The 27,678-nt window shown below is 44.6% G+C and overlaps 1 protein-coding gene across 1 annotated transcript in view; it reads left to right on the top strand.

Annotated features, from left to right (window-relative positions):
- LOC111154971 (calsyntenin 2) overlaps positions 1–13,030 on the top strand; it is a 366,874-nt gene extending 353,844 nt beyond the window's left edge. The window contains exons 13-17 of the mRNA XM_022514927.1: positions 9,075–9,245; positions 9,681–9,826; positions 9,937–10,060; positions 10,810–10,994; positions 12,830–13,030. Of these exons, the coding sequence (XP_022370635.1) occupies positions 9,075–9,245; positions 9,681–9,826; positions 9,937–10,060; positions 10,810–10,994; positions 12,830–13,030 (827 nt within the window). The remainder of the gene's footprint in view (positions 1–9,074; positions 9,246–9,680; positions 9,827–9,936; positions 10,061–10,809; positions 10,995–12,829) is intronic.
- The last annotated feature ends 14,648 nt before the right edge of the window (positions 13,031–27,678 follow it).

The following is a 27,678-nucleotide window of genomic DNA, read 5'->3' on the forward strand; positions in this document are numbered from 1 at the left end:
TATTAGTACCCCATTTAATAGCTATCAGGATTGTTTGCACAGTGCCTGACTCATAGCAAGCACTCCATAAATACCACTTTTATTATTTTTTTTAAATCCAGTGTAGTTAACATGCAGTGTTAGTTTCCACTGTACAATATAATGATTCAACAATTCTGTACATCATCCAGTGTTCATCACAAGTGCACTCCTTAATCCCCATCACCTATCGCACCCACCCCCACCCACTTCCCCTCTGATAACTATCAATTGTTCTCGAGAGTTAAGGGTCTATGTTTTGGTTTGTCTTTCTTCTTTGTTCATTTGTTTCTTAAATTCCACATATAAGTGTAACTATATGGTATTTGTCTTTTTCTGACTTCCTGCATTTCAAGATCCATCCACGCTATTGCAAATGACAAAGATTTCATTCTTTTTTATGGCTGGGTAACATTCCATTGTGTGTCTGTAAATACATACACATGGTGGAATATTATTGCATACATACATGTATATACACACACATATGCACACACATACCACCTCTTCTTTATCCATTCATCTATTGATGGACACTTGGACTGCTTCCATAATTTAGCTATGGTAAATAATGCTGCAATAAAAGGAGAGGTGCATAGGTCTTTTCAAATTAGTGTTTATGCATTCTTTGGGTAAATATCTGGTAGTGGAATTACTGGATCCTATGGTCATTCTATTTTCAACTTTTTGAGGAGCCTGCACACTGTTCCCCACAGTGGCTGTGCTTGTTTCCATTTCCACCAACAGTGCATGAGGACTCCCTTTCTCTACAACCTCGTTACTTGTTGTTTCTTGTGTTGTTGTTATTGTTGTTTATTTTCGTCATTCTGACAGGTGTGAGGTGATGTCTCATTACGATTTTGATTTGCATTTCCCTGATGATGAGTGATAGGGAACATCTTTTCACTTGTCTGTCAGCCATCTGGATGTCTTCTTTGAAAAATGTTTGTTCGTGTCTTCTGAACTTATTCATTGGATTATTTGTTTTGGGGGTGTTTAGTTGTATGTAAGTTCTTTATATATTTTGAATACTAATCTTTTACCAGATATGTCATATGCAAATATCTTTTCCTTTCAGTAGTTTTAATTATTTGCTTCCTTAGCTGTGCAAAAGTTTTTTACGCTGACGTAGTCCCAATTTTACTTTTGTTTTTGTTTACCTTGCCTCGGGAGACATACCTAGAAAAATGTTGCTATGGCTGGTGTCAGAGAAATTACTGCATGTGCTCTCTTCTAGGATTTTTATGGCTTCTGGTATCTCAGTTATGTCTTTAATCCATGTTGAGTATGGTGTAAGAAAGCAGTCCATTTTCCTTCTTTTACATATAGCCAACCAGTTTTCCCAACATTTGTTGAAGAGACTATGGTTTTCCCATTGTATAGTCTTGTCTCCTTTGTTGTAGATTGATTTAAAAGCATGGGTTTATTTCTGGAGTCTCTACTCTGTTCTGTTGATCTGTGTGTCTGTTTTTTGTGCCAGTACCATACTGTTTCGATTACCACAGCTCTGTAGAACATACTGAAATCTGGGATTGTGATGCCTCCAGTTTTGTTCTCCTTTTTCAAGATTGCTTTAGCTATTTGGGGTCTTCTTTGATTCCACACAAATTTTAGGATTGCTCTTCTATAAAAAATGTTGTGTTTTGATAGGGATTGCATGAAATCTGTAGATTGCTTTGGGTAGTATGGACATTTTAACAATATTTGTTCTTCCAATCCATGAGCATGGAATGTCTTCTCCTTTGTTTATGTCATCTTCAGTTTCTTTCATCAATGTTTTATAGTTTAAAAGAGTACAGTAGGTCTTTTACCTCCTTAGTTAAGTTTATTCCTAAGTATTTTATTATTTTGATGCAATTGTAAATAGGATTGTTTTCTTTTGTAAAGATTTTATTTGAGAGCACAAACAAGAGAGCAAAAGAAAGAGCACACATGGGTGGTGCGGGGGGGGGGGGGGGGAGACAGGCAGCGGGAGAAGGATAAGCAGATGCCCCGCTGAGCAGGGAGCCTGATGCAGGGCTCAATCCCAGGACCCTGGGATCACGATCTGAGTTGAAGGCAGACTCTTTTTTTGTTGTTGTTAATGTTAGTTACCATACAGTAAATCATTAGTTTTTGATGTAGTGTTTCATTGTTCATTGTTTGCGTATAACACCCAGGCTCCATGCAATACATGCCCTAAATACCTACCACCAGACCAACCCATCCCCTCACCCTCCTACCCCCTAAAACCCTCAGTTTGTTTCTCCGAGTTCAATCTCTCATGCTTCATCTTCCCCTCCGACTCCCCCCACCTCACTTTTCTCTTCCTTCTCCTAATGTCCTCCATGCTATTCTTTATGTTTCACAAGTAAGTGAAACCATATGATAATTGACTCTCTCTGCTTGACTTATTTCACTCAACATTATCTCCTCCAGTCCCATCCATGTTGATGCAAAAGTTGGGTATTCATCATTTTTGTTGGCTGAGTAATACTGCATTGTATATATAGACCATATCTTCTTTATCCATTTGTCAGTTGAAGGGCATCTCGGCTCTTTCCACAGTTTTGTTATTGTGGACATTGCTGCTATGACCATTGGGGTACAGATGGCCCTTCTTTTCACTACACCTGTACCTTTGGGGTAAATACCCAGTGGTGCAATTGCTGGGTCATAAGGTAGTTCTATTTTTAATTTTTTGAGGAACCTCCATACTGTTTTCCAAAGTGGCTGCGCCAACATGCATTCCCTTTTCTCCACATCCTCTCCATCATTTGTTGTTTCTTGCCTTGTTAATTCTGGCCATTCTAACTGGTGTAAGATGGTATCTCAATGTGGTTTTGATTTGAATTTCCCTGAAGGCTAATGATGAACACTTTTTCATGTGTCTGTTAGCCATTTGTATGTCTTCTTTGGAGAAGTGTCTGCTCAAGTCTTCTGCCCACTTTCTGACTTGTTTTTTGGGTGTTAAGTTTTAGAAGTTCTTTATAGATCGTGGATATCAGCCCTTTGTCTGTAGTGTCATTTGAAAATATCTTCCCCATTCTTTGTTTTGTTGACTGTTTCCTTTGCTGTGGAGAAGCTCTTTATCTTGATGAAGTCCCAAAATTTCATTTTTGCTCATGTTTTCCTTGCCTTTGGAGATGTATCTTAAAAGAAGTTTCTGCGGCCCATGTCGAAGAGGTTACTGCCTATGTTCCCTTCTAGGATTTTGATGGATGCCTGCCTCACATTGAGGTCTGTCATCCATTTTGACTTTATCTTTGTGTATGGTGTAAGAGAATGGTTGAGTTTCATTTTCTGTATATAGCTGTCCAGTTTTCCCAGCACCATTTATTGAAAAGACTGTCTTGGGGCGCCTGGGTGGCTCAGTGGGTTAAAGCCTCTGCCTTCGGCTCGGGTCATGATCTCAGGGTCCTGGGATTGAGCCCCACATCAGGCTCTCTGCTCAGCGGGGAGCCTGCTTCCCCTTCTCTCTCTGCCTACTTGTGATCTCTCTCTCTCTGTCAAATAAATAAATAAAATCTTAAAAAAAAAAAAAAAGAAAAGAAAAAAATAAAAGACTGTCTTTTTTCCATTGGGTATTTTTTCCTGCCTTGTCGAAAATTATTTGACCAGAGTTCAGCATCCGTATCTGGGCTCTCTATTCTGTTCCATCGTCTATGTGTCTGTTTTTGTGCCAGTACCACGCTATCTTGGTGATCACAGCTTTGTAATAAAGCTTGAAGGCAGGCAACATGATGCCCCAGCTTTGTTTTTTCTTTTTCAACATCTCCTTGGTGATTCGGGGTTTTTTCTGGTTCCATACACATTTTAGGATTTTTTGGTAGACTCTTAACCAACTGAGCCACCCAGGCATCCCAAATGAGATTATTTTCTTAATTTCCTTTTTCTGCTGTTTTGTTATTAGTGTATAGAAATTCAAGCAATTTCTGTATATTGATTTTCTATTTTGCAACCATACTGAATTCATTTATCATTTCTAGTAGTTTTTTGGTGGAATCTGTAGGGCTTTCTAGACATAGTATCATGTCATCTGCAAATACTCAAAGTTTTACTTCTTCCATAACAACTTGGCTGCCTTTTATTTCTTTTTGTTTTATGATTGCTGTGGCTAGGACTTCCAGTACTCTGTTGAATAAAAGTGGTAAGAGTGGATATTGTCTAGGGAAAAGTTCTCAGTTTTTCACCAATGAATATGATATACCTGTGGGTTTTTCCTATATAGCCTTTATTATATTGAGGTTTCTTCCCTCTAACCCTACTTTCTTGAGAGTTTTTTTATTATGAATGGATGCTGTACTTTGTCAGATGCTTTTTCTGCAGCTATTGAAATGATCATGTGGTTTTTATCCTTTTCTCTTATTGATGTGATGTGCCACATTGATATGTGAATACTGAACCACTCTTGCATCCCAGGAATAAATCCAACTTGATCATGGTGACTGATTTCTTTAATGTATTGTTGGATTTGGTTTGTTAATGTTTTGTTGAGGATTTTTGCATCTATGCTCATCAGGAATATGGGCCTATAGTTTTATTTTTTGATAGTGTCTTTATCTAGTTTTGGTATCAGGGTGATGCTGACATCACAGAATGAATTTGGATGCTTTCCTTCACTTTTTTGGGGAATAGTTTGAGGAGAATAGGTATTAACTCTTCTTTAAATGTTTAAAAGAATTCACCTGTGAAGCATGTGGTCCTGGACATTTATTTGTTGGGAGGTGTTTGATTACTGATTCAGTTTCATTGCTGGTAATTGGCATGCTCAAATTTTCTGTTTCTTCCTGATTCTGTTTTGAGAAGTTATAAATTTATCCATTTCTTCTAGGTTATCTAATTTGTTGGCATATGATTTGTCATAAACATTCTCTTACAACCCTTTGTATTTCATAGTCTTGGCTGTTTTTTCTCCTCTTCTATTTTAAGCTCTTTTCTTGTTTTTGTTTTTTGGATGAGTGTAACAAAGGATTATTAATTGTCTTGATCTTTTTGAAAAACCAACTCCTGGTTTCATTGATCTGTTCTATTTTTTTTTCCCTAGTATCTGTATCATTTATTTCTGCTCTAGTTATTATTATTTCCTTTTGATAGTTCTGGGTTTTGTTTGTTGTTCTTTTTCTAGTTCCATAAGGTGAAGGTTGTTTGAGATTTTTCTTCCTTCTTGCGGCAGCCCTATAAACTTCACTCTTAGAACAGCTTTTGCTGCATCCCAAAATTTTGGACTGTTTTGTTTTCATTTGTCTCCATGTATTTTTTTTTTTTAATTTCCTCTTTGATTTCTTGGTTGGCCCATTCATTGTTTAGTTGCCCATTATTTAACCTCCAGTATTATGTTTTTTATTATGCTTGCTTTGTGGCCTACTATGTGATTTATTCTGGAGAATGTTCCATGTGCACTAGAAAGAATGTATATGCTGCTTTTTTAGGATGAAATGTTCTGAATGGATGTTAAATCCGTCTAGTCCAATGTGTCATTCAAAGCCACTATTACCTTGATGATTTTCTGTTTGGATAATGTATACATCAATGTAAGTGAGGTACTATAGTCCCCTACTGCTATTATACTATTGATTACTTCCTTTGTTTGTTACGTGCTGCTCTGTGTATTTAAGTGCTCCCATGTTGGGTGTATAAATATTTATAATTGTTATATCATCTTGTTTATTTCCCTCTGTGATTATTTTACTGTCCTTCTTTGTCTCTTTTTACAGTCTGTTTTAAAGTCTATTTTGTCAGATATAAGTATTGCTATTCTGGCTTGCTTTTCACTTCCATTTGCATGATAAGTGCTTTTTCATCCCCTCACTTGCAATCTGCATGCATTTTTAGGTCTAAAATGAGTCTCTTGTAGGCAGTATAGAGACAGGTTTTGGGTTTTTATCCATTCCATCACCTTGTGTTTTTTGTTGGAGCATTTAGTCCATTTAAAGTAATTATTGATAGGTATGTACTTATTGCCATTTTGTTACTTGCTTTATGGTTCTTTTTGTAGTTCTCATTTGCTCCTTTCTTCTCTTGCTCTCTTCTCACATGGGGTATTGGCTTTCTTTAGTGATATACTTGGATTCCTTTCTCTTTATGTTTTGCATATCTCTTCTGGTTCTTGATTTATGGTTATCATTAGGTTTGTAAATAACATCTTCTGCATATAGCAATCTATATTAAGTTGTTGGTCACTTAAGTTTGAACCCATTATTTACTCCACCCTCCCACCCCCACAGTTTAGGTACATGGTGTCATATTTTATAGACTTTTATTTTTTTAGTTCCTTGACTGATTTTTATAGATATACTTTATTTTTATTGCTTTTGTGCTTCTTACTTTTCTTACTCCACGCAGCAAATTCCCTGTAACATTTCTTGTAGGTCTGGTTTAGTTGTCATAAATTCTTTTAACTTTTGCTTTTCTGGGAAACTCTACTTCTCTTTCTGTTCTGAATTATAGCCTTGCTGGATAGAGTATTCCTGGCTGCAGATTTTTTCCTTTCAGGACTTTGAATATATCATGCCCCTCCCTTCTGGCCTGCAACCTTTCTGCTAAAAAATTAGCTGATAGCCTTATGGGTTTTCCTTATATGTAACTCTTTTCTTTGCTCTTGCTGTTTTTAAAATTTTCTCTTTGTGGTGCCTCAGTGGCTCAGTCAGTTAAGCATCTGAATAGTACTCTTCATTTTTGCTTAGGTCTCTTGCTGTGATTTTGTTCTGTTCTTTCATTTGGGACATATTCCTCTCTCCCCTCATTTTATCTATACTTCTGTGTGTTTTTGTGTGTTGGGAGAGTCTGCAAGGTCTCCTGCTCTTGAAAGTAGTGGCCTAATCAACATGTCCTATAGTGCTTTGTAGTGTCCCCTGTTCACCAGAACCTGGGGCTTCAATAGTATCTCCTATGTGTGTGTTCTGTGTGACCTATGGCCATGGCTGAGCTGCTTTTGCCTTCAGCCCAGTGGTCTGCGATGGCTTTCTTTGCCTGTTGTGACCAGGATTTTCCCTGTGGTGTTAAGTCAGTCTGGGCCTGTCTTGGGCTTGAGTTGAATCAGACCAAGCATTTGTCAGAGATACAGTAGCATCAACCTGCAAAGTGATTTCCCTGTGTTGTTCCTTAAGACACTGGTTGGTGGTTGGGGCCTGAAGTCAGACCAGAGGTCTGCCCCCAGCCTGTTGGGGCTCAGGCTTGGTATGTGTGGTTATCTTCCCTTCTCCCTGGGGCAGGAATCACTTTGGACTTGTGCTGGTCCCTTTCAGGGTAGCTTGCACAGTGCCAGGCCTGTGGCACCACTTTGGAGGGGCTCTGGCCAGGGTCATATTGGAGGGGGCTGATCAGGAGAACTTGGTGCAGAGAACTTGGTTTTAGGAAGATTTATGCAGGTGTGCAGTGGGAAGGAGTGGAGGCCTCCACCTGGAGTGGAGGCCTGGCTGGAGAGGGCATGTCTGCAGGAGAACCTGGGTATCGTTGCACTGTTAGCAATTTAGGTAGCATCTGTTGGCACTGTGCTGCTTCCCTCAGATGTCTGTCTGTGTCTCAAGGCGGGGAGTGTGGCGGGGGGGGGATGGTGCCCACATGCCTGGAAGAGTTGCCCAGTGATCTGTCCCTTCGACACATGCTCTGAGATTAGTAAACAAACCTCCCTTCCATATAACGCAGGCATTTTTCAAACTGCTGCTTCTATGCTATATTTTCACAGGCTGTTTGTTGTGCTTCCTCTCATCTTCACTCTCCCAGAGCCAAGCCCACTAATTTTTATTTTTATTTATTTATTTTTATTTATTTATTTATTTATTTATTTATTTATTTATTTGATGGAGAGAGATCACAAGTAGGCAGAGAGGCAGGCACAGAGAGAGGAGGAAGCAGGCTCCCTGCCAAGCAGAGAGCCTGACGCAGGGCTTGATCCCAGGACCCTGGGATCACTCATGACCTGAGCCAAAGGCAGAGGCTTTAACCCACTGAGCCACCCAGGCGCCCCAAGCCCACTGATTTTTAATGTTCCAGGTGTTAAGCCCTACTGCTTAACAAATCATGAAATTATGCCCAGCTGGTTTTCGAAGCCAAATATTATGGGGATTCGTCTTCCGTGTGCCTGGAGTGTTTGGTATGAGGATCTGTGTTTTTCCCCTTTCTAAGTCTGTGGCACCCCTCCTTCCCACAGACCCATTTAGCTCCTGACTACATCTCTTCCCTTTCTACCCTCTCTCATGTGTCTCTTCCCTACATTTAGTTGTGGAATTTGTTCTGCCAGCCTTCAGGTTGTTTTCCAATTTATACTGATGTGGTATTACCTAGGTATATCCGTGGGATGAGGTAAACTTAGGGTCCTTTTACTCTGCCATCTTCCCCAGAAGTCCCAATCACTTCTAAGCTGGGAATGCCAATGTGTCTAGCATTCAAATACTCAGATGTCTCTTTAGGAAATTTGGGGTCATAAAATCAGGCCAGGATTGCTAGACTGACCAAGAGATTGCCAAGTAACCAGTTTTACTTAATCATTTAATTATATTAATTGTGCTTCTCTATTTGAGCAATATGTAGCAGTATGTGCCATATGAGCCCCTGGGTTAGATATTGAGGAGTTGGTCATTAAAAACAAAAACAAAAAGTGCTTCTGCCTTTGAAAAACTCAGGGTCTGCTGGGGTGACAGATACACCAGGACCACATGGGGAAAACGAGGAGAGTATGATAGGAGAGCACTTCTCTCTGGTCCCAAATAAGAATGGTCATTTATTGAGCACCTACGAGGTGCCAGACACTGTCTTCAATCCTCTGAAGACCCTTGCCCTCTTTACAGATGAAGAAATTGAGAGGCGTAGTTTATCTAACTGTAAGTATTTCCATGGCTGGTATACAAATTCACATCTTTTGACTATTATGTTCATGCTCTTCACACAAATCCATGCCACCCAACCTCAGGGCATGCCTGGGCATCCATCTGAGCCATGGTGGTTGGGATGGCACAGTCTCTTCTCCTGACCCAGTCTGACCCTGGTGTGCAGTCACAGAGGAGGAAGAGGACATGCAAGCCTGCTGTCTGATTTGTCCTTGTGCCTGTATTTCCCATATGTCTTTCTTCCCTCAGCCCCCAAATCAGCAGTCTTAGAAGAAATGCTTCACAACTTAGATTTCTGTGACATTTTGGTGCTTGGAGGGGACCTGGACCCAAGACAGGAGTGCTTGGAACTCAACCACAGTGAGCTCCATCAGCGACACCTGGATGCCACCAATTCCACAGCAGGCTACTCTATCTATGGTAAGAGCACACTCAGTCCCTTAACCTGGTGCTCTCTGAGTACCTTCATGCTGGAGTCATGAGTGTCATAGTGCTCTGTCACCTGTAGAGGAGGTGTCAGGGACCTTTGACCTCAGAGCATGGACTGCTAGGCCCTCCTTCAGTGAGTTACATAGAAAGTGAGTGCATGCTTTCTCTTATGTTTGATCTCAGCAAATATAGCAGCATTTGACAGGATGGGACTATTCTGATCAGAGCCTGATGCATCTGGAAAGCCTGTGGGTCAGTTCAGCTGGCTCCTTAGAACTTCTGTATCCATGCATCATCTGCCCCTAAACATCTTAAACTCATACCCTGGATAAATTCAGGAGAACCACAAGTCCCAGCAGCCACATCCTATATCCCCCAACCCCCCATCCTCTACCTTCTTACGACAGGTGTGGTCTCTTGGCACAGGTGTGGGCTCCATGAGTCGCTATGAGCAGGTGTTGCATCACATCCGCTACCGCAACTGGCATCCAAGTTCCCTTGAGTCCCGGCGGTTCAGAGTCAAGTGCTCAGAACTCAATGGACGTTATGCTAGCAATGAGTTCAACCTGGAGGTGAGTGGGTCCTGTCATCATTAGGGGATTTCAGAGTTATCCACTTGTTCCTCGTTCATTTGGTCCACCTGCCACTCCTGGTCAGCAGCACCTCTCCCTTCTCTTCCTAGGTCAGTGTCCTTCATGAGGCCAGAGTCTCAGACAAGGAGCACGTCAACCACCTTATTGTGCAGCCTCCCTTCCTGCAGTCTGTCCACCACCCTGAGTCCCAGAACAGCATCCAGCGAAGTTCAGGTAGGTGGCGTGGGAGGAAGGACCTCAAGATATCAGGTGGGCATGGTGCTTCAAGACCATCCACTAACAGGTATGGTGCAGCAGCCATAGGTGCCCAGAACTGAAGGAGGGACCCAGGAATGGGAAAGCTGTGAGCCCTACCTCGGAGGTCCTCACAGCCTCAGTAAGGGGCTAGTTAGGGAAAGAAGTTACAAGTGTATTATAACAGAGGTTGGTACAGAGTGCTAGAGTAAAGTCTTCCAAGTCCTATGAGGCCTGATTCAGAGCCACAGCCTATGTGATGCTTTCCCCGAGCCCCTTCCTATGTGCTGTCACACACACACACACACACACACACACACGTGCATACCATATTGCAATCTCTCACCCTTACTTCACTTCCAGTCTTGCCATTTGTATCACTGTCTGGTGTGTCTGTCCCTATGAAATTCCACAGTGCTTGGTTCTCAGTGGAAGCCCTCCCACCCCCGCTCCAGAATTTGAGGGGAAAGCAAAAGATAGAAGAGAATGTACATCAAATACTTGATTTATTCCTCACAAGTACCCATGGGTAAGAATTATTAAATTCATTATAGAGATGAAGAACGTGAAACCCAGGCAGGGTGAGGTGCTGGCCCAGAGTTCTATCTACAGCTGAGAAGTGGTAGGGCAGATTTTAACCCACACATGGGTATTCCCTTCATATGCCATCCCAAGACTGAGCTAGTCTTTCCATTTACCATGTCATGTGGATTCCTTCCTTGTTCCAGTGGTCCCAAGCATCGCCACAGTGGTCATCATCATTTCTGTGTGCATGCTGGTGTTTGTCGTGGCCATGGGTGTGTACCGGGTCCGGATCGCCCACCAGCACTTCACCCAGGAGACGGAGGCTGCCAAGGAAGCGGAGATGGACTGGGACGACTCTGCGCTCACGATCACAGTCAACCCCATGGAGGTGATCCTAATGGCAGGGGCTGGAATCTTGAGGCAGGATGCTTCCCCTCCCCCAGCTCCATCTTCCCTGTGCTGGAAGCCCTGCCCCAACAAGCCCAGCCCCACTGACCCTTGCCTTCTCTGAGCACCTTCAGCTCACTCCACCTGCATGGACCATATTTTCCCATCAGCTGCATTCACTGATTAAAAATACATGAATTGCTCTCACCCTACCAACAGAACCAGACATTTCTTAAGGCAAGCAGCCATGTGGTGTCTCTCCCTTGCCTCCCCCATAGTATTTAACTCAAAGCTGACTAACACTTAAAGACTCAGTATTGAATTCCTGATTAACAGTGTAAATTAGATGGCTTTGCTCCATGCTGCCTGCAGAGCTCACTTAAAGGCTCAGATAGGCTAAAACAAAAACACAACAACAATACCTGCCATTCACTGAGCCCCCATCAAGACAGACAGTGCACAGGGTGCTCTGTACATACCACCCCCTGTGAAACAGAGGTTCTCATCCTCACTTCTTGAGTGGGAACCAAGTCTAAGAGGAAAGATAGCTGGTAGTAGCAGTGCCAATATTTAACTAAAGGTTGCTGGATCCCAACGTCCTATCATTTCAGTTAGCCAGCAACCTCCAGCATCCATCCACAAGGGTCTAAGGCCCCAGCTCTGGACATACGAATACCACAGTGCCCTTTGGGCTGCCCATGGGTCCTCAGTGGTGGCAAAGGCAGGAGTAGAAAAGCAGAGGAAGATCAGAAGGAGTCACTGAGGCATGAAGATTCTCCCAATGTGGTCCCCAAGGTCTCTGAGTTGGCCTCATGCTCTGGGATCCTAGCCAGCATTGCCGCTGTAGCTCAGCTTGTAGCATAGGGTGTAGGTATAGTGCTGAGCATGCCCCAGGGCACACCAGCATTTCCACCCTCGGAGAGCAGAACCTTGGCTGTGGAAAACAAGCCCCAAAGCCTGGAGAAGTGTGAGCCCCGGGCATGAGTGTTCTTACTGAGGGCTAACCTGCTGCTGCCAAAGGTCAGTGAAGCATGAGCAGAGAAAGCCATCGAGGTGGCAGTGTTTGGAAAAGATTTCCTGGAGGAGGTTAGCCTAAGGGAGGCCTTGAGGAATGGGTTAGAACAGGGGCGGGCAGGCAAGGTAGAAAAGAAGCCACTCCAGGGAGGGGAGGCAACCATGCAAGGGCATACATCTCTTATGGCTCTTTCATCAACTCAAAATGTAAATCCAGAACTAAGACTTTGCTAGAATCACCAAAAATTGGGCAGGACTGGAACTAGAAAAGAGTGAGGCTGAGTTTGAGGACACAAGTCTCAGACAGTGAGGGGGGCATGGAAAATGAAGATCATGAACTTTCCTTTCCGAAGGAGTATTTCTGAGGAGCAGCATACCTGCATCTTGGCTTAGAAGACCGTCTGCTCCCAGAGAATATGATCTCACCTGGAAATGGGCTGAATGCTCCTCTGTGAGAAAAGAGCATTTAAGCTACACTTAAGACTTGGAAAGCTCCATACAGAGAGGCTCCAGAAATGCTGGAAAGCAAACCCTGGCCTGAAAGGGACGGGCTTCGATGTCTTGTGTTTAAAACCCACCATTTACCTTGAGTCCAGATCTTGGAATTTGCTATTTCTTCTTGGTCCTTAGCCCTCTGATTTGCCTTTCACCAGAGGACTTCCCATTCAGGAGGCCTGTCCCCAGTGCCATGGGTTTAGTGGGAAGGCAAAGGAGTTCCAAGGGTCCAAAATGTTGCCTTAGTGGAGGGAGAAACATGTTAAGTTCCAAAGTAGTTTTTGCTCAGCCCCTAATGAGCGTGTCCCTTCTCTCCCCAACATCCAGAAACATGAAGAACGAGGGCGTGGAGAAGAGACTGAGGAGGAGGAGGAGGAAGAAGTAGAGGAAGATGTGAGCTCCAGCAGCAGTGAGTCAGAGGACAGCGAAGACGAAGAGGAGGAGGAAGGGATGGGCAAGGGCAGACATGGGCAGAGCGGAGCCAGGCACACCCCACTGGAGTGGGATGACTCGGCCCTGCCCTACTAGCGTCCTGCTGCCTACGCCCACCCACACGTCTCTTTTGTAAGCCCCACCCGATGTATGCCCAAGTCTATCACATGTCGCCTCTGATTCCTATGACAGGTCTGGGCAGGCCTCCCCCAGTGTCCTGGAAGCCACCTGTTAGGCCTTGGGCACTCCCTGGGTCCCAGCCCTGCAAAGGATCCAAGACTCCCAGGGTTGTCATTAGTGGGGACTACCAGCAGGACTTTGTCCTGTAGTTCCCCACGTCTGCCCTGGCCTCAGCCAGCATCCTGTCAGCCAGGCTGCAGAGTTCTGCCTGTGCTCTTCTCTGCAGGGGAGAAAGTCAGCCTTTATGTCGCTCACCTCCCCTGGACTCCCTGTGCCCAGGGCCCTTGGGTTCCAGCTCGCTGTGTGTGCACCTGCCCCTGTCTCCTCTTCCACATAGACCAGCAGGTTCTCCTTACCTGACTCTTCCACCTGGCTTCACACAGGCAAGATGGTCAGATAACACACACAAGAGGTCTCTGTTCTTACAGGAAAGTCCTTGTTGAGGTAGAATTAATGTATAGGGAAAGGGTCATGCACATGCACGCACCCATTCACTCTCCCTAGTTTGGAGAGCCTTTCCCTTTGTCCTTTCTGAGGTCGTGTAAGCTTAGATGAAAAGTCCAAAACGAAGAAGAGGTTCTTGGCCACAGTAGGGACCGGTCCCCAGCCAGAGTGCTCTGGCAGCCTGCCCTGGCAGCCCTGCTGGGCACTGCCCCCACACGGTATCACAGGAACCAGGAAGCACTCCACAGAGGCACTGCCCCAGGCGACAGCATGACAAGCATGCACCCAGGGACCAGAAGGAAGGGCTGATATGAGGAGCCGCTGAGCATCATGGTGGGCACAAAACTGGGGGATGGGGTGGTGGGGTCACCCCACCCAGAAGGCAGCCAGAGGTTGACAAGGCTCTCAGCATCTAGCCTTAGGGTCCCTTGTCACCTGTTTTCATGCTGTTTTGCCTCCTGAGAAAATACATCCCTCTCAGATACATCTGGACTGTCATCAACTGTGCCGAATCTAAAATGAAAGTTTGGAGATTTGAATGCTAGGAATTAGGAGCGTTATCTGTGATAGTAACAGCTGCTTCTTTATTCTTCTCATAAAAGGAGCAACACTTTGGGTGAAGGGCAAATATATCCGAAAACCTAATTTCTTTCTTTCTTGTTTTAATAAGAAAATATTTTCCACCTCCATCCTAACATGGACACGTCAAGAGGAGAACTGTTGCTATAGTAACTTGTCTGTGCTGTTTTGTGACCAGGAGAATAGCAGGCAAAAACAGGGCCATTCTAAGACTTGTGTAAGGCTCTGAGAGTGTCTGTTTTGAATGTATCTGGCTTTGTCCTCAGTCTGTACAATCTGCTCCTGTCCAGCCCAGCCCCTACTGGCAGAGGCACAGAGCCTGGCCCCTAGGTACAGCGGCATTCGGGTTCAAAAGAAAGTTGAGAATTCAACTATTCCCCCATGTCACTGAAACAGAGCTTAAGGGGGTCCCTCATCAGTGTCCTCTAGTTTGACCTCCATCCATGACCAGCCCCTGCAACCTTCTGATTCAAGCAAACTACCTGATGCAGTTTTTTCCACCACTGAAAGTGGTTTTTGCATATCTGTTCCCTCCTTTCAGGCTCACCACAATTCCACTGGGGAGTTGGGACAACTACTGTCAGGCATTTTTTGGGGTTTAGAGCTTTAGCTCCTTGCTCAGAGCCATTCAGAGTTAGAGACAAGACCAGTCTTGGTCCAGTGTCCACCGCCCCGCTTCTACGTATACTCCTATTTATACAGCTCACAGGCATTGCTGAGGACCTACTATGTGCTAAGCACTCAACCAGCAGCCCTATGAAATGCTAAAGCTGAGTAAGATGAGCACCTCCCCTCCAAGGAGATAATCATTGCAGAGGGGGAACCAACAGGCATAGAAATTAAATGAAACAGACACAGAGCAGGGAGAGAAGTCATAGGAGGAAGAGGCACACAATCACAAAATCAGTGCTCTTATTTTTCCCTTCTCAGGGAAAAATGCAGGCAGAAGTTTGGGATTTTATATTCATTGACTGGAAATAGACACTTCAGTGAGTTCTCCCAACCAAAACACCCTTTTTCTATCAGGCTGTGTCTGCACATCTACAATGAGAAAATCTCTAACACTGCTTAGTCCCCATCATTCCCGTCATTAAATAAAAAAAGATTCTCCAGTTGGGCACTTAGGAGCTAACAAAATTCTCCCCAAAATTATGGCAGTAAAAGCAAAATTTATGGTTTAAAACTAATTTTTTGTTGTTAGAAGAATTTTTTTAATGTTTCGAGTTTTTAAATTCTCTAAACATAGAGTATAATATTAGTTTCGGGAGTAGAATTCAGTGATTCATCACTTACATAGGATACCCACTGCTCATCACAACCAATTCTTTTTCAACTGAATTTCTATTTAAAATATTCTAAGTCTGATTTTCATGAGAGCACCTTGCAGAGTCCTTTTGATTTGGTTGAGGGTGGGAAGGGTTTCTTCATGCCCTCTGGCTGTCTCCAATGGTTGCATCACTTACTCATGGTTGAGTGGGTTATTTGGAGCATAATTTGGGGGAGGGTATTGGGAGATCAGATGAAAGTGGCACTTGGCTAAGGACACAGGGTTTGAATCGTTTAAGGGTATTGGGAGATCAGATGAAAGTGGCACTTGGCTAAGGACACAGGGTTTGAATTGTTTATGACTAGATTGATGTAGAGAAACAGGAACAAGAAGTCCGGACCCTCTCCATCAACTCCTGTTGTGCAAATTCAGACTGCACGTCAGCTCCAAAGATGAGGCATAATAATACTGCTGGGTCAGTGGGCATTTATCATGTCCCCAGTGCCCTACTCGACCAGAAGGAGTGATTATATAAAAGTAGCAGAAGCTTCAGGGACTATTCAGGTGAGTGGTGAGTAAAGTAACTTGCCCTCCACCAGTTATTCTAATAACTAGCGAAAAATGTCATTAATCAGCCAAGCATTTTCCAGGCTCCATATGCTGGTGTCCAGGAACCAGAACTCCCAGATGGCCCAGACACCATGCAGCCTCTCATCCAGACATCAGAAGCAGCAGATGCATGCTTATACCCTAGAGGAACAGGTGACCAGGTTGGCCACAGGCCAGACCATTGCTTATCTTGCCAAGAGGATGACCAGATTCTGCTCTCTGGAGCTGGAAAATAGGCTGAAACCTCTTTTTTTTTTTTTTTTAAGATTTATTTATTTGACAGAGATCACAAGCAGGCAGAGAGGCAGGTGGAGAGGAGGAAGCAGGCTCCTTGCTGAGCAGAGAGCCCGATGTGGGGCTTGATCCCAGGACCCTGAGATCACGACCTGAGCCGAAGGCAGCGGCTTAACCCACTGAGCCACCCAGGCGCCCCTAGGCTGAAACCTCTTAAACAATTCAGGTGACAGGGAGGAACAGGAGGTTGAAATGGAAAAGGCCAGTACAGAATGAGCTGCTCAATGGAATAAAGCAATCAACCAGTTGGTCACCTGTCTTAACACCAAAAGTATATTCTAGTAGGTTAATCAAATGCTTTAAATCTGATCAAGGTCCAAATCTCTGTAGATAACAAAAATGTGATTTGAGTGGAATCTTATTTCATTACCACTTTCTTGAATGTTCTCAATCATCCTATCAAGCAGGGTTTAGACCACGCATCTCTACAGGTAGTGAGAGCTGTACCTTGTGGACACGGACCCTCAAGGGAGAGGTCTCCTGGCAGGAAGCAATATCCTCCATGCCTATACATACAGCAGAGGTCAGCAAACTTTATCTATAAAGAGCCATATAGTAAATATTTTGGGGTTTGCAGGCCATATGGTCTCTGTTGCAAGTATTCAACTCTGCCACTGTAGCATGAAACAAGTCACAGACAATACATAAATAAATGGATATGGCTATGTTCCAAAAAAAAATTATTTATGAATACTGAAAAAGAAAATCTGAATCCATATTATTTTCACACATCGTGAAATTTTCTTACTTTTGATTTTTACTTTTGACCATTTAAAAGTTGAAAAACTCTTCTGAGCCCATGGGTCATGCAAAACCCTGCAGCCTGCCAGATTTGACCTGTGGGTCACCTCTACCATACATTCAAGGAAAGCAGTCTTCCCATTTACCAAAGGGAAGTAGATTGCTTACACCCTTCCTTCAACTACCAAGGGGTTCTTTGCCTCCAAAAGGAACAACAAACAACTCCATAGTCCTTAATTAAGCTCTTTTAAATGTCCATGTCCCAGCGAGAAAATAACAAAAAACACCTGTTAACTGGTCAAACTGACTTGAACACAGGCAAGCATTTATCCAGAACACCAAGCCCTGGGTACAGGAGCTGACTGACCACTCAGCACTAACCACTTGAGCTCAGGGCCAACTCTCAGGCACAGTGCCTTCCCAGCATGACTCAGCCTATAATGATTTCTAAGCAGGGGTGTTCATTATCTTGGACTGATTTCCATTTCAGTCCTGCTCATGCCATTGCTCTAAAAATGATCCTAAAGACTTTTGACTGAATCAATAGCAACATAATCAGTAGAAAGCCCTACCCAGCACATTTCAAAATTAGCAGTCTTTGTGGCTCTATGATTCAATATTAGCAAGAGGAAGAAAAGAGGACTTTTTCTTAACCATCCTTCCAATGAAATTAACCAAATCAGTTTCAAGAAAAAAAGTGAAGGAGTGGGTTTAATTCTTTGAAAGAATTTACCAGTGAAAAGTAGATGATTTTCAGGTAAATTCATTCTCAAGCTTTTGGGGGATCCCCAAAGGCCCTGCAAAATACTCTGGAGGGCTACGGATGGTACAGGATCCTCTATCTGCATCAGACTTTTATTGAGGCTGACAAGCCAAAGCCCTTGGCACAATTTAATTTTCATGTAATCATTTTCCGCTGCCCAGCTGTAGGCAAAGGAAATGAGCAGTGAAAGTTTTGAAGTCTACTCCAGCACCTTCACTGCCCTGCCTTTATTTATTTTACTTTATAAATTTATTCTGTACCTACTTTATAAATCTTGCTCTAGTTTTCTTTCTGGCACCAACTACAAAGGACAGTTGGCTTTACAAGGGCTATGGACTAGAAGTCAAACTTGACTCTATCCCAAGACGACACAAAGAGACACAAGAAGGTACCTCCCCCAGCACCCCAGAAAGCAATCAAACATTCCCTGGATGCCATTAGTGAACAGATGGGATTCTGTGTTTGCAGCTACATTCAATGTAATTCAGCAAATCCTTGCTGAGTGCCCATAATGTGCCAGGCCCTGTGCCAGAAACAGGGGAATGGTGGATGAATGAGGTGTGGCCCTGCCCAGACAGGTCTCCCAGTCTCATGAGCTACTGGCATGCTTCCTTTATGGTGTTGGAGTCTGTCTGACAGCAGTTGGGACTGGTGCAGACAGAAGTTTGGAGTTGGGGGAGGGAGGTAACTTGCTTTGGCAGTTCTCCTCCCTAAGTTAGAAGGCCGGTGTGATTCTAGGAGCCCTCACACACATTGCCAAGGCCAACGGAGGAGAGCTCTAGGTAAGCAGGCAATGCTTTCCCTACATGTTTCTAATTCTGCCCCAGCCTGACCCAGATCACTTATGGATGAAAGCCAGTCACCCTGCTTACAAGGTGGATATCACATGGCTGATGGCTGAGATTTAGTGAAATTAGACAAAAGGAAGTTCTTCAATATGAACACCAGGCAGACCTGGAAAGTAAGCCAGGTACGGGGGTCGGTATGTGCCAAGTTCCAAAGACATGAAAAGCCTGATGTGAAGAAACACCCCTGAGGCCTGAAGTCAGAGCGGAGGAGGGAGGAAGAGCCTGACTTTGGAGGACCTGCTAAGGGGTCACAGGACACTGTAGATCAGAGGCTCTCAAGATACATCCCTGGACCAGAGCAGCACCTGGGGATGAGTAAGAAATGCCAATTCTTGGGATCCACCCAAGAGCTACTACATCAGAAACCAGGGGTGGGCCCAGCATTGTATGTTTTAAGGCTCTCTGATCCTGATGCACTCTAAGGTTTGAAAACCACTGATGTACAGGACGAGGATGACTTTCACTGGCTCGGGAAGGAGATGATTCATAGGATAAGAGAGTCAATTACTAATGTAGAAAAGAGGGGGGTGAAAGCAGAGCTCCCCATGAACCTTCCAGGGCCCTCCAGACTCTAGTCCATATTCCCTGAAGCAGTGATTTCAAGGAACCTTGGGCCTAATACCAACTCCGTTCCTCCCCTGGGGCAGGAGTTACCTCCTGCTCATTTGGCCTCTTTCAAGATCAAGAGAAGGCTGTGTTGAGGCTACCCATCCCTAGGGAGGCCGCCTTCCAGATTCTCATTGATAAGCAGACTCCTGAAGGGTCGTATTTTAGGGGAAATGATTAAACCATAGCAGTGTCCCTACATCAGCAGGAGAACAGGTCCCCATACAGCATCTATGCTGTGGAGCTGCCAGGGCCCCCAGAAAGTGGAGTGGGGTCATCTAAGGACATTGCCAGCTTTACTGCAGGGCTGCTCCATCTGTAATACAATGGGGTCATGCAGCGTTACAATCCCAACACAAAATTGGATACAGAATGAATGGCTTTTCTTGGAAGGGCAGGAGCTCATTCTGGATGTTACTGAAAGTAGAAAACAAAACCCACTGCCTGCTTGTGATCTCTCTGTCAAATAAATAAATAAAATCTTAAAAAAAAAAAAAAAAAGAAAAAAAAAAGAAAACAAAACCCAAAACAAACCTGCAGCATTCTCGACAGGCAGAATCTATGTTGGCCTTCGAACCTCTAGGACCTGCAAACGTACCAATCCCTACCAGTTCCCTTCTCCCCTACCTCCCAGAAACCTGAGGTCTGCCAATTATTGATTTAGATTTTTGATTCATGGCTTAAGCTCTGCAAAAGTCTACAACCTTTTGGGAGAAACTCCCTGGCATTCTATCAGTCACTTACACCTACCTCTGGTATAGAATCTGTCCTCATGTAAGGGTTGCTGGGAGTCAGAGAACTGGGGCGCTGGGCCTTGGGGTGAAAGGACAAGGTGGAGTGGGCTGGAAGGAAACCCAGACACCTGGCCTTAGAGAGCTCATGCCTGCTGTTCAGTTCCTAAGAACCCAGTTCCCTCTTGATTAGGGGCACATTCTTGGTCCTACGTGCCCTGTCCTTGCTGAGTTCTCCCCCAAATGCCCTAAAAGATACCTCCATGTCTCCAGCCCAGTTTATGGAAAGGTCTTCTGATTAAATGCCCAACCAATCCCCTGAGAGCATAGTAACCATATCAAGAACAATCATCTCTAACACATTAGATTATGCTAAAAAAAAAAATCAATAGAGTTTGTCAGTTGTTTGTGAGAAGTGTGGGAGAGAGCAGACCCAAGAGGAGAGGAAAGTTTCTTCATGTTCATGTCCCTTAGGTCCAGAAGAACCTTCTTTACAGCCTGGCCTCTCTTTGAAAATTCTCTGATGCAACATCTCTCTCCCAAGACCTTAAGACAATTTTGTTTTCCTGAAGTTAAGTCACTTATTACAAAGCCCCCCATGGGACAAAAGGACGAGGAATGGGATGGCAGGGCATGAGTGGAGAGGCCTCGGGTAGTTCTGGGAGCAGGATGGGCTCTGTTCTCATTGGCAAGTTTAGATCTGTGTTCAGTCAGAATGGTCAGGAGCTCCAATCTAGCCAGGACACCAGGCCAAGAGAGAATGTATGAGGGGAGTTTACTGGGAAGACTAGACAGAGGGGAGACACACAAGGTGTGTCACTGTGCAGGCCATACCAGCCATTTGCATTTGTCAGAAACAGGGGAGAACAGTGTCTCAACATCAGCTGGTCCCTCCCATTCTGAGCAGCAGAGAGGAGCTGCTGCCTTTGCACTGTGGAAGTGTTACATCTCCAGAGTCTGAGACCCACTACGCGAGAACTGTCTGTGGAATGAACTAGAACCACAGTGCTCAGGCCCCCACTGGGGACCCTGACCAGGCCCCAGAAAACATAGCTGTGTGAGGCTGTATGGCCCTCTGCTCCTGCCACATCTGCTGTCACAGGCTCCTTCATCAAGGTAAGAAGAGTCACTTGCCTATCCTAGCACTGTGGGTGCTTAGCACAGCACCTGGCCCACAGCACGGGCTTGATGAATGGTCAATTAAACAGAATACCAGAAATCACCTGACCTCAGCAAACAGATAGGATGTGAAAAATTAAGATGCTTCAATAGAAAAAGATGCTTCAATAGAAAAAGACTTCACCATCTTTTCTCTTTATGAAGGTTGTGATGCTTCATAAAATCAGAGAAAGGAGTGAAGTACATAGATGGGGAGAAAAAGAACAGGAATGGGTTGATGGAGAACAGCCCCTTCCTATCTATAACCAATAAAAGGTGCCCTAAGCACAGAGCAGTTGGAGGGGCCTTGAGAAGCCCACTTGCCCCATCCTCTAGGTCCTGGGCAGCATCCTGACTGAGAAGGGGTCTTAATCTGTTAATGACCACACTCCTGTGCTGCTCTGCAGCCCCTTTTAACAGATTTCCTGTAGAGACCTGTCAAGGTGAAGCTCGACCCTCAACAGACAAAGGAAAAGAGGACAAGAGACATGAGGAGAGCCGAAACACAGATGGTGTACATTAATCCCAGGCAACGGAAACATGCCAGCTTTAATGTTTGTTCATGCTTATCCTGAAATGAAAATGCATCTCTGCTACCCAGACCCTTTTCTGAGCATTTCAGAATAGAAATGGCTCACACACGCACACACGCACACACACTCAACTAACACACTGTGGTAAGAGCTCTTTCCCCAGCAGAAAGAGTTATCAGAGAAAGGAGCCCTTAGGCTGTGTCTATGTGCAGGAGCAGAGAACCAACCACAGGGCTCAGCTAGAGTCCAGCCCCTGTGAAAAAGGGAGGGGAAGGGCCAGGAGTCAGCTGTCCTTAGGAAGGGCTCGTTAGAGCCTCTGTGACAAAGGGCTCCACTGGGGCCTGTGAGTTACAGATAGGAATAAAGCGTGCACACCCCTATAGACAAAAGTCCGTCCCTCCTGGGCAAAAGGACAGACAAAAGTCCATCCCTCCAGGGAGCTCCTCTGTCAGCTGCAAAGGAGCCGCCAATGTATAGGATTCTGAAGAGGCCACACACATCTTCTCTTGTAAACTTCAAATGGTGCAAATAAGGCAAATGCTTTTTGAAGATTAGAAAGTTAGACTTGATACCAGGGCTGAACACCCAAAAGGCAAAGAAAGAGATTGAGGGGAAAGCAGACGCAGAGTTAGAGAAGCAGCAGATAAGGCTGGGGAAGAGTGACATAACAGGAACACACTCATCCGGGAAGCCAGAGCATTGCTCTGTACTCAAGAGCTGTATCCAAGTTTCAGCAAACTCTGGGGAAGCCTGGCCATGTGATCCAGAGGCAGTCATATCAATGCCTCCAAAGTCCGACCTGTTCAAAGGTGATTTCCTTCTTAACTGAACTAGTCATGATGGATCAATCCACCTGATTGCTTCCATCCTGACCTTGGTGGCTCCCAAGAAAGTTGTTGGTGCCCTCAGCTGGACAATGTGGAAGGAAATTGAAGAAAACCAGCTGGTGACTTTAGAAAAGAAACTGCACATAGAAGTTGGTTGTTTTTAAGGAAATCTGTAGGTATTAAAGTTAGGTGTGTTGTGTTATTGTCGTGGGCATTATAAATGTCAGTAAGGTAAGATTCAGAATGACTTGGTGGGGCACTCGTTTGGAAAACTAGTTCATGCATTAAATATAAGTTATCAGGGACAAGTAGGCTAAGGACAGAGATTGATGTGTGTCATATGCATACACATACACACACACACATACATACATACATAAAATACAGAAATAAGATAGAAAGATGTCAATGTTCCCAACACATTTTCAACTCCTCAGAAGGGCAGGTTTGAATGTTACACTTTTTCTTATTGTCCTCATTTACTTTTAGCTCTCAGAGCACTGGGAATGGTGCCTAGCACATAGTAGGAATTTAGTAAGCAGTGGGAAATGGAATGTCCAGCTTGTCACTACATGGTACAGATTCAGTACTCACTGATAAATCAAATTAAATGAGCCATAGGGAAGCAGGTCAGCCACATCCCCCTCCTAGATCATCACAACACAGATGAGGAGAGGACTTCCTGAACTGATAGATTCAGAGCAATGTCCAGCCAGCTGCAGGCTCTTGCCAGGATGCTGTACATAGTGGGTCAGTAGCACTTAGGATGCTACACATAGTGGGTCTGTCTGTATCACTTAGGATGCAGCATAGAGTCAGTCTGGATCACTTAGACCTTATCTGCATAACACCTAACAAGCTATTTCTACAAGGGACAGGGCTGGGGCTCCCCTCCTATTACATCTGCCATTTCCTAACCACTTGGTGCAATGCTGTGGTGTGTTGCTAACTTCAGGCACAATTTGGGAACTAAATGTAACAATTCTAGGCTCAGCCAGTCTAAGCCATCTAATGATTTCTTCTCTCAGCCCTTCCCATCATCCGTATCTAGAGAGGCCACCTCAAGGGGTGAGCCAGTGTGTGCCTGATGCATGTCAGACTTCTGAGTTCTCCCAGCTGCCTCCAACAGATGAATAATTTTCATCTAGATAATGTGTTGATTTGCTAAGCCTACTATTGTGTATGATGTGAAACAATGCAAACTTTGGAGCATCTCATTAGAAGGACTGTATGCATTTATATAATTTCATTTCAGGAGAGCACGGTGTCATCTTGTTCAATGAATGAGGTTGCCCAATCAAAGATATCAGAAAAAATGCCCCTTCCCCTCCCCACACCTCTCAGCCCCTCTCCTCATTGAACCCCTGTCCTGCCCTCTCCGGGCTGATGTAGAGTGAAGGACACTGAGAATCTCCATGTATATAAAGATATAGGAAGAAAGTAAGAACCACCACAGGAATCTGTTGGGCTTCTTCCCACGACTGTGATTTTACCCATGTTTGAGTCACAAACTTTAAATTTCTAACAATTAAGATTCTTGCAGTTTCCAAGTAATTTGTTAAATGCCTATTCGACACAGACAGATATTTATTTTCAGCCTTGACTTGTAAATGCCTACAAACTGATTCATGCTGGTGGTCGTTACGACACTTTCTGTGAATTGGAGAATAAATATGATTTTAGAATTTCACAGTAAAGATGACCTCTGAGAGTTTTTACCCTTCAGACTGATGAGACGAGGTGCTGAGAACTGCTTGGCTGGGTCAACATTCTCTGGAGCTCCATCCTAAATCCTTGTGTGCAACGGAGAGGGGTGTGCAACAGGGCGGGTGGTGACATGGCAAGCTGGCCCCCATCCGGCCTCCACTGGGGCACCCTGTTATATACCCAGAACACAACACAGCAGCCTTCTACTGGAGACCAGTACAAAAACAAGCCTCATGTACTTAGAGCCTACAAAGTGCTGGAGCCCTACTGGTCTTAATTCTGGAAGCAGGCAGTTCTCACTAGTAACATGAGGGGGGAGATTCAGAGGCTCTATGGGCTTTGCCAGAGGGCAGGTGGGACTGAGCCCAGCTTGGTCTCTCTCCTAGCCTGTTCTTTCCTCCTCCTCCATGCTGACCTTTCCTCACACCCAGGTTCCACCTTGCCCCTGCAGCCCCCCGAGGATGGGTCCCCCTCCCCATCTAGATCTGGCTGAGACCCTGAGCAGTCCCTGGGCTCTGTGAGTTACAGTTACAGCTGTGTCTCCCTCCTGTTTCATACTAACCTGACCCAGGACTGAGGCCTACCCTTTGGTCAGAGAGAAGGAGGAAAAACTCAGAAACAGTTTTCTTAACAGTGTTGGGGTGGTGAAGAGGAGTCACGCTGCACGTGACACAGAAATCAGCGCATATCACAAAAGGCACCATCATTTGTTCAACTCCCTCTGGCTACCCTCCCCCAGCCAGCTGCCATCTGCCTGCCTGCCCCCTCTTCATTATCCTCTCCCTGATCTCCTCCCTCCTTAGATATAAGAGACGACTTCCTTTCTTTTTCTCTTTGAGGAGCAGCTTTGTTATCTTTTCCTCAGTCCCTGGTGTCCTGCCTGTCCCTCTGCCCCAGCAGTTCACCATGATATTCTCCCAAATACAGATCATTCACATCCTAAGAGGAGTTCTGACTGATGTTAAGACAGCATGTTTATTGCACGAACTATATTTTTGTATTACATCTCAGAGAGCCAGCAAGGAGCCTAGAGAGCTTTGTCTGTTTGTCCTTTCATCTTCACTTTGGTCACACACACACATGTACCACCCCTCATACCCCATCCTTGGGCTTCCCTGGAGCCCAGTGTAGCAGCTCACTCCCAGAGCCCTGACCTCCCCGCTCCAGGGGAGCAAAGCAACCTGGCCCTTGTTCTGGCGTCTAATAGATTCCTCATCTTCTCTCTGTGCCTACTGCCACTCATCTATTTCAAATGTGTCTCCTCCTCCCCCAGCACTGCTGCCCTGTGCTGCCAGCTTCCTTCCTCAGCCGCTGTGCCTGCCCTGAGACCACACTGCTACAGCTCCCTGGAGGTGCCTCCTAGGCTGACAGGCTACAGAAACTTCTGGGAACCTACCCTTTCCTCACAAGCCCCTGGAGTTCTAGGAGCCCCTCATCCTTGGGGATAAATGAGCTCCATTCTTTAAACTGAAGGAGTCCTAGTTTATCAGGCCCGAGTACAGGGCTTCATGTTGAATTAACCTGATGGAGGGTCCAATGCAAAAACTCATACACACCAACAAAAACCAGCTTCTAAACTACCAAACTATGGATATAAGTCTCAGGCAGAGGTTTCATCTCAATCATACCCATGTTCATACTCTAGTGCAGAGCCCAGGATAGAAAGGGCTCAGAGAGAATTAATTAATTAAGCTGAACTAAATTAAGCCTCAAGTCCAAGTCCTCAATGACCTGGCTCACCCTATGTTCTCATCCTCATATCTCCCAGTCCCCCAGCATGAGTTCCATGTTTTAGTGTTCCCAAACACAAGGCGAGCGTTCCCACTTCCATGCTGTTGCTCCTGTGGCTTCTGCTACCTGGAATGCCATCCCTCCTCCCATATCTCAGACCATGGAAATGTTATCCCTAACAGGAACTCCCACTCCCAAGCCTCTAAGTTATTTGTCAGTGATGCCATCCTTGATTTTCCCAGTGGAATGGGACCCTAGCATCCTCTACACCCCCAGAGAATGTTTGGAGGGACTGTGAAGTGCCCTGAGTAGAGGGGGGAGAGGAACAGGTCACAAGATATTGTGTTCTAAGCCAAAGTCACATGCCTGCGGAGGTAAGGCAGGTAGCGTAAGGACAGATGGGGCCTCTAGTGAAGAGAAAAATGCATGCCAGGTCCAGAGTGGAAGCTGCCTCTCTGCTCCAGCCAGTGGTGTCGCTGCAAGAATGGCTGCCAATTTTGCCAGATTTTCTGATTTTTTTTTCTTCCAAGAGAGTTCTTAACAAGCCCTAATATATATTATATGTAAATATATAATCAATATAGTATATAGTAATAGAGTATATATTTTGTAATATAATTATATACTATATAATTATGTATTATGCATAGCTAAATTTCAAGCTTATTATTACACACTATCAAAATATACATATATATGTATACACACTATTAATAATTGGTACTACATATATATTTTTTTTAAGATTGATTTATTTATTTTACAGGGAGAGAGTGTGATTGAGTATGATTGGGAGGGGCAGGGGTGAAGGAAAGAGAGAATTTCAAGGAGACACCACCCCAAGCACAAAGCCCAAAGCAGGGCTCGATCTCACAACCCTGAGATCATCATCTGAGCTAAAACCAAGAATCGCACTCTCAACCGACCGCACAACCCAGGTGCTCCTGTACTACATATATTTCTCAAGCCAGTTTGACTATGGAACCCTTTACTTCATAAGGTATCTTTATCTGAGATGAGGGCCTGAAGCTGAGGTACATACAGAGTTCTTCCCTTTGTTAGTGCCTTACTGGGAAACCCTCCTGAACCAACAATTAACTTCTTTTTCTAAGGTTTTATTTATTTATTTGACAGAGAGAGATCACAAGTAGGCAGAGGCAGGCAGAGAGAGAGAGGGAAGCAGGCTCCCTGCTGAGCAGAGAACCCGATGCAGGGCTCGATCCCAGGACCCTGAGATCATGACCTGAGCTGAAGGCAGAGGCTTAACCCACTGAGTCACCCAGGAGACCAACACTTAATTTCATCCTAGATAAGACTTCTCTGCAGAGATTTCCATATGTACCTATGGTTGTCACCAGGACACTCTGCACACAAGCCTCATAGCCTTGGCTTCCAGGACCTGTGAGCACTTCTGACTTCTGACTACACTCAGAGCCCTCAGCCGGTTCTCTTTTCCCTACACAACAGGAAGGCAGACCAGAAGCTATGAACTGACCCTCACTTCCCTTCCTCAAGGCCACAGTGTCAAACCATTACTCCTATTCCACCCTTCATTTTGTCTTTACCTTTCTAATCACCAGAAACATTTATAATCATTTAATAATTGCATCATCATGTCATGAGTGCCTACTGTTTTCTTGAGACTTAGATAAATACCACACACATTTAGCTGCAAATATACCTATGCACACATACATATCTATGGCCTTCTATTTTCATGAATTTA

The sequence above is a fragment of the Enhydra lutris genome, unplaced genomic scaffold (assembly GCF_002288905.1).
Source record: "Enhydra lutris kenyoni isolate GAN:26980312 unplaced genomic scaffold, ASM228890v2 scaffoldscaffold39, whole genome shotgun sequence".
Classification (NCBI taxonomy): domain Eukaryota; kingdom Metazoa; phylum Chordata; class Mammalia; order Carnivora; family Mustelidae; genus Enhydra; species Enhydra lutris.